The sequence below is a fragment of the Anneissia japonica genome, unplaced genomic scaffold (genome assembly GCF_011630105.1).
Source record: "Anneissia japonica isolate Jap-2015-1 unplaced genomic scaffold, ASM1163010v1 scaffold1770_len632688_cov154, whole genome shotgun sequence".
Classification (NCBI taxonomy): Eukaryota; Metazoa; Echinodermata; class Crinoidea; order Comatulida; family Comatulidae; genus Anneissia; species Anneissia japonica.
This window is the reverse complement of record NW_022692996.1, coordinates 200,887-208,207: the sequence shown is the minus strand read 5'-3', so window position 1 is coordinate 208,207 and position 7,321 is coordinate 200,887. Positions and strand designations below refer to the sequence as shown.

The following is a 7,321-nucleotide window of genomic DNA, read 5'->3' as shown; positions in this document are numbered from 1 at the left end:
TTTGATGGAAGTAGGACAAAACAAGGATATGTGCTCTCTGATGAAAGGTTTCTATAATAGAAATCCACCCCGTCCCCGATATGTTGCGACATGGGAGGTGGATCCGGTGATTGTCTACCTTAGAGATTTGCCAGATTGGGAAAGACTTACTTTGAAGATGCTGACCTTTAAAGTAGTGCTACTTCTTAGTTTAGTGACTGCTGGGAGAGTATCATCAATGGCTCATATGAACATTGATTCTCTATGGGTTTCTAATAGTTCTCTCCAGTTTATACCGGCAAAATTGGCTAAAACACAACAGATCAGCTTATAACATTAAGCAGGTGACTGTTACAGATTTTATCGACCAACGCATTTGTCCTGTTTTAAAGGGGCGTCTCCCAGTATCTTAAGGCTACAAGATCGAAGGCGAGACCCAGGGATGTAAGACTAGACAGGCTAAACGATACCCTCATGACCATGAGGCACCATTCACGATCACGCTCGAGGTCTTCTTCTCATAGACGGGGTAGACGGTCTCAACGAGACTCCTCTCTACGAGATAGTCGAGGTAGGCAAGAATCACCCCCTAGAGGCTCATCTAACTCATCAGATAGCGACCGGAGGCCGAGGTCTCGTAGACGATATGTATCAGAGGATGACGAAATGTCGATCATGGCAGAGCCTGAGGAAGGGGAGTTTGAAACTCCCAAAGATCAACAGCCAGATAAGCCAGCATACTGTATGCACTCAGGAACCCTCACCTTAAGCTTGAGGGAATTCCCTATAGTACCGAGGTACTGGAATGGTGGAAAGTGCAACACACCAACGTTTTGACCGATGAACAGAAGAAGGAGATGTTAAGGCCCCGGATATGCCTAAGCCTTTCAGGGCAACTATCCAAGAAGTTAATTATGAGCAGCTGGAATAACTGAAATGCACTGGGAGTGAGAAACTTGTCATGAACTAGATTTCGAGGGTCAGGCAAACACTTTCGTGTACTGTATGTAGACCAACCATGTACTGTAGCCACCACCATAGTTCCACCAACAAAAACACCAATCAGCCCACTCTCACAGTGAGAATCTAGGGCATGGGCGTCTGATGGTCCTGCATCTTCCAGGGCGGGAAATGATTCTTACCTCCAGAGGACCAGTATAATCCAGATTATACTGCAGGTAAGAACCTTTGCATAATCTTAAATTATACTGTGTCCTCTTTCGGTTTCGAATCATTAGGCGACTTCAAAGCTTTCCACTATAACCGAACTCAGAATAGTATTCGATAAGGCTTAGGCTGCCATAGGTCTATGATAAAACTTACTGAAAGTAGCCATGAAAACAGATGTTGGTCTCTAAATTGCTAGGTATCTTCAAAGAAGAATCTGTCAATGTTAGGACCGAAATGTTAGGATTTAAATACTGTAAATGATTGTTCATCTCAAAATCGTACTAGAAAACTGAAAGAAAACTTGAAGGACAAAGTTATAGTGAAACTTGCTGATCATCGGATAGGGAATTTCATATATAGCTCTAGTGTAATATCAAGAATATGCCAAGTTACAACTTCACGAAGATGCATTTACGAACAAGATATCAAGATAAGATGGGCTGCCCATCTTAGATCTGAAATTATGCAGCTCCCAAAAACCAAAATCCCAAATCCTGCAACAGTCCACAATTTTAAAGAAATGCCAGATAGGAACTCAACTAAATCCATATTTAGCAATAGCCTGTGATGGGACAACAACGATGCAACTGTTTAAAATGGGAAAGAAACTTTGCATGCAACAGTTGGTCACTCATACAGAATGTGTTGCAAGAGGAACAAGCCCAATTCCAATACCAAAGAATATTGAAAGGAAAAAAATAGATGAAAATTTGTAGGCAATGAAAAAGAAATACCACCTTTTAGAATGAGTATCAATAGAACCCAATTTCTCAACCAAACAGGACCATCAACTACTACTACTACTACTGATGCTTCTACTGTGGAATCTAATTCAACATCAACCACTGAAAAATGAGATGAATGTAAAATACTCTATTGGTTCTAGAAACTAAATGAAGGCAACACACCTTTACATGCTAGATTTATGAGCAAGTGCATCAATGACCCCTTATCAATTCAAAGGATCTGCTACATGGATCCAATATCTAAATCCCCAACCAACAATGATGTAGTCAGAGAATCAATGATTCGAACTATGCATGTCACTAAAGAAACTGGCCAAGATTACACAATTGTGACATATGACTTGGCAGTTGCGTAGAAGGCTTATTCAATCCAAGCTATTCAAAAACCAATATTTGATAAAGCTTTAATGCTATTGGGTAATTTCCACAAAGAATTGGCTTTGTTTTATGATGGGCCCCTAGTCGCTGTTAATGTCAAACGAATTAGCAAAAATGCCGCCCTGTGTGTTAAGCTTTCAGTTGCCCCTGATACGATGAAACTCAACGATAGTACATGTGGAAATGGAGATGTGACAAGAATGTGACATGAAAACTTTGATCTCATTGTGTCAGGCAATGGTTCACAATATTATAAACAAAAGATCTTCGCCCTAACAAACCAAATGAAACAGTTCGTGTTCAATTCATCATCCAGCAAAGCAACTATCCACATTCCTACACAGTATATGCCGAAGGAAGCGACAACCGGTGCAATTCACAACAGGACACCTTCCCTGATTACGATATCCAACCGCTACCGTCCACCTTGCAACAAAGCTAATACTGGTATGATAACCACAAGCAGTGGTAGAATTTCACTTCAACCCCCAATATTCGACTCATGGACTGTAGATATGTAATATGAACATTATAAAACTCATTATTGACATTGATTACAGTACTTTTAAATTGAGTTTGTGATTCCTTCTTGGAATTGGATCCTAAAGCTGTGATCTAAAGCAACCAGTTTTTGTTTTCTTATTGCCTAGTTTATAGTGAAGCATTTAAAGTTATATAATAGTACAATTAATATTTAAGATTATTCATAATATCATAATTCACAGATAGTAATTCAATCTAGAAAAAGGAGGATGTACATAATTTATTATTATGCCGCCCTCTATAGTCCAATCATCTCATACTGCCTCAGAATCCATTGGTTGTTGTCATGTAGAAGAATACACGAGTGAAGGGATTATCCTCCAGAAGAAGACATCTAACAAATTACTGTAATGCCAGTTGACTATGAATATTGTTATAATGTTGAATTATCGTCTGAAGACATGCATTGGCATGTACATACTGCTTGATTGCTACCTCTCAGTAAGACTAAAGTAGTTAAAACAATTTAAAAATTTAAATTAAAAAAAATACGTATTAAACATAAATCAAAGTGTTGTTGATATGCTGCACTGCCATTTGTTTGAAACTTATTAGGGAGCCATGTAAATGTGGCGAGACAGAGATAGCACCCTCTAGAAATTTGAGGTGAATGGCTGTCTAGTCATGAAAAAATAACTTGTGTGTTGTTTGTTTTTCGATTGAGTTTTGAGACTTAAGCCTTGTTTGCACTGGATTTTAAAAATGGTAAATTTAACCAGGGTAACTTTAACCAAAGTCATGGGTACATTTCACCATTGTTCGCACATGGATTATTCACGCGGTTAGTTTTACCATAGTTTTACCAAGATTTAACCTTGTGTATAAAAAATATTATTGAGGACGCTAGTTTGTGACTTCCGGTTTTGTTCGAGCGGTGTCAATATGGAAGAAGTTTTAACCGTGTTGCACGTTCGGATTGGACTTCTTGACCAGCGTGGTTAGTTTGACCGAGTTTTACTGGGCAGGCTGAGGTCGGTAAAATTAACCATTCGGCTTGGTTAATTTAACCCTGAGGGAATTGTAACCGACATTCGAATTGGATTTTTTTTGGTCAATTTAGCCAGTGACTCGGTTAATTTGACCAAATTAAGTCCAGTGCGATAGGGGCTTTTGATTGCAGTTTTTCACGCTACAGTCTATTCAGTACAGTATTAGGTTTCAGTAAATGCCCTTGTATCTAATTCAAATGTTTTCTTTTTTAACGCAAAATCTCTGTTGAAAATGCCAAAAACAAAAATGCAAATTCAACATTTTCTTATGAAATATACCTTACATGTAAGGTTTTATTATTCATGTTAAAATATTAAATGTATATATTTTTTACACAAGCCTTATATATCTAGTCCATTTTAAGTATTTCAACAAAGTGAAATTTGAGTATCACCATTAAGATTAGGGACCCCACTTTGCAGTACTTATTTTTCACTACTGAGCTCAGAGTTCTGACTTACCAATATAATCATAATTAATAGTACTACTAACTTTATGACAGGCATTTTAACTCTAACCCTCCTGTTGTTAACTATTTTGTTGTGACTTTGGTGTAAACAGCCAATCTTCAACAATGACATAATCTAGGAAACCAGGAGGGGCGTCATCTAAGACTTGTAGAGCAGTGCTGATACGATTCAAGATTGGTTTTCCCTGAAATAAAAAAAAATATATCTGTTATATGTATGTTAGATAAACTAGAGACTGACCTGGAAAAAATAATGACACCCTGGAAAAATTAGGCTGCCCTGGAGTTCATATAATACTGTACATCTGACTAATAGCAAAGGCACTGCTGCATATTCAATTGGCTGAGTAACATCATTGCAATACTGTATAATACTAATTATCAACATCATTATTATATTTTAAGTGATTTTTAAGAAATTATAAATACCTTGATGTTAAAAGATGTATTGAGCAGAATTTCGCTCCCACCTGTCCTCTTACCAACCTCATGCAGTAGCGAATGGTACCACGGTTCATCCTCTTTTGATACAGTTTGATATCTAAAAATGAAATTATATTTCAGACTTATAATTACTTATGTACAATTTTATCTTTCTCATGGGAGCATAGAAATATAGATTAGGTTCAAGATGAGGCAAATAGAGGCAGAATAATCCAGAACTCGCATTGTGATGAATTGCGTATGGGTGTGGTCTATGACTGCCTAGCCGCCATACTGTAGCTTCACGTTCACATCATTCCACAATGACGGGGGCTAAAATGAACTATAGCATCGGGGTAACCCCTACTCTTCAGAAAAAAGTAATGGGGTTTCGAAAATGTACTTGAGCAAGATATTAATGAATCTCAATTTTGAGTCATTACTTAAGAAAACTTGGTTCTACCAACCAAACCGCGCCAATGTTAAGACTGTAGTTAGCGCCGCCCCTTGCCTTACCGCTCGGCCACTCGATGCCTCAGAAGTTGAATAAAGAGGATGGATGAACTTGGGAAGGTGTGCTTTGGGAAGGATGTGAAACACAAAAAACTTACCTTGCTGTTCCATCATAATGGGCGATGGCAGGAAATTGTTTCTGCGACTCTTCAGTTAGAAGTGGAGAAAAGGACATATATGGTGAGGAAGGTGCCCATTGTTTATAGTTCCCATCCTTATTGAGACGCAGGGTTGAAGACATTGTCCAGTCACAAAGTCCATAGACATTGGGCTTCAAAGTGTTATCTGAATTTTTGAAAAGGTACAAAAAACATCAATAAAACCATTAAAAATATAGGATGCAAATGAATTATTTAAAAAAAAAAACAATATTGGTAGGGAAATATGCTTTAATCGCAATAAATTTAACTTACTCTTCTGATAAAATTCAGTGACAAACTTTTCACAGTCACCCATTACTATTTTAGAGGCAAATTCCTCCGTAACTGAAGGGCAGAGGGGGCGGAACCATTCACGACTCTTCAGAGTATTGACACGTTCCCTCACATCAGCTTTATCTGGAAATGCTATTACTGATCGGTGCCCAAGAGCCCTCGGTCCAAACTCAAAAAAGAGACAAAGAAGATACATTATTAAATATAACACAATAAAAAATTAAACAACTAAATTGTATTTAGTATCTTAGCTTTAAATCCAGATGGGACAAAACACTTATCTATAATTAAAATACATCACTAATGGTGGCATTTCTCCTATTAAAGCCTGCCGCAAATGACAGCTTTCTGCGTACAACAAAATTAATTCTTGCGGCATTTGACCTGAGCACACGGCTCTCATGTGTGGTTGTATTTTGAAAGATTTTTGGCATTTGTGGTGCTCACGCCAAATATTTATTGTTTTTGATAATTTTTTTTTAGAAGTTTTTAATACAAAAAACCACTTAAATTTGACAGGTCTTACCTCTTGTCGTCCTCTGACAAGTCCTATGACCGCACCTTCTGTTAGAAGCTCTGCAACCTCTACAACCGAAACTTGTCTTGCTTCACGCAACTTTGAAAAGTGATTTAACATGTTGGCATCAAAGAGTGGAAGACCACAGTATTGGATTCTTTGTGAACTTGATGGCCTGCAGAAGTATCAAGAAAGCAATATACCACTTGGTTATGACATGTTTATCAATTGACTTCAAAACCTGTGAAGTCAGTGCTCAATATAGAGTGCAGCACACTCTTAGGAAAAGAGTCAGAGATTGTCTCCTGGCTCACTGACATTCAAAGGTTATCCTTGGTGTTTACACCAAATAAATAAAAAAAGTAGTGGAATTTACACACTGGGTTTAATTACCCTCGCCTCTCAGAAGGAGAGGTGAAGGGTATTGCAATAGTATGCGTCTGTGTGTGTGTGTGTCTGTCTGTCTGTGGTATGTGTCCTTCTGGGAGCATAACTGCTGGACCGATTTACTTCAAATTATTACACATTCACAATGTTACATGTAATCGATCCTCCTTAAATTTGGTGCTGATCGGCCACAACAGCCGACAGAGCCAACTCAAGCGCATCGTTTGGCCTTGTTTGCATAAGCCAACCGGATTCAAGTAGATCAACCGCGGACGAGTCAAATTCTAGCCTGTGGACGAAATGGTCAGATGGCATGCAATGAAATTCCATTATTTTTTTCAGCATAGATGGCGCAATAGTACGAGGGTTTGTAATCTTAGCACTATTCAGAATGTAAACTAATTTTGAAGTGTGATTGTATTTGAAGTTAGACAGTTAAAAAATATACATTACGGAACAACAATCCATGCAGCACCCACTGATATCCCACAATCATTTGGTGCTGAAGGTACATGCACAGGGTAACCAAACTTGCTGACTATTACTTGATTGGCATTTACGTTCTAAAAAGGAACAAAAACACTTGTTAATCTTTATATTCTTATTGTGTCACAATAGCAAAAAACTGTTCAGCCTTTATCATAACACTGTGGTCTGTGGTTCTGTTTTGTCACACGTCATTAGAAGAGCTGTTGATGTGTCATGTTGGCTGTGGAAACTTTAGTTCTCAGTCGATCAAGAAATTTTCATTTTGCTTATGCATTAGTACCTG

The 7,321-nt window shown here is 38.0% G+C and overlaps 1 protein-coding gene across 1 annotated transcript in view; it reads right to left on the bottom strand.

Annotated features, from left to right (window-relative positions):
- Positions 1-4,204: 4,204 nt before the first annotated feature.
- LOC117100580 (nodulation protein NolO-like) overlaps positions 4,205-7,321 on the bottom strand; it is a 39,684-nt gene continuing 36,567 nt past the window's right edge. Inside the window, exons 10-15 of the mRNA XM_033240355.1 lie at positions 7,003-7,112; positions 6,172-6,337; positions 5,625-5,814; positions 5,310-5,496; positions 4,705-4,816; positions 4,205-4,460 (exon numbers count right to left, since the gene is read on the bottom strand). Coding sequence (XP_033096246.1) covers positions 4,335-4,460; positions 4,705-4,816; positions 5,310-5,496; positions 5,625-5,814; positions 6,172-6,337; positions 7,003-7,112 — 891 coding nt within the window. The 3' untranslated portion in view covers positions 4,205-4,334. The remainder of the gene's footprint in view (positions 4,461-4,704; positions 4,817-5,309; positions 5,497-5,624; positions 5,815-6,171; positions 6,338-7,002; positions 7,113-7,321) is intronic.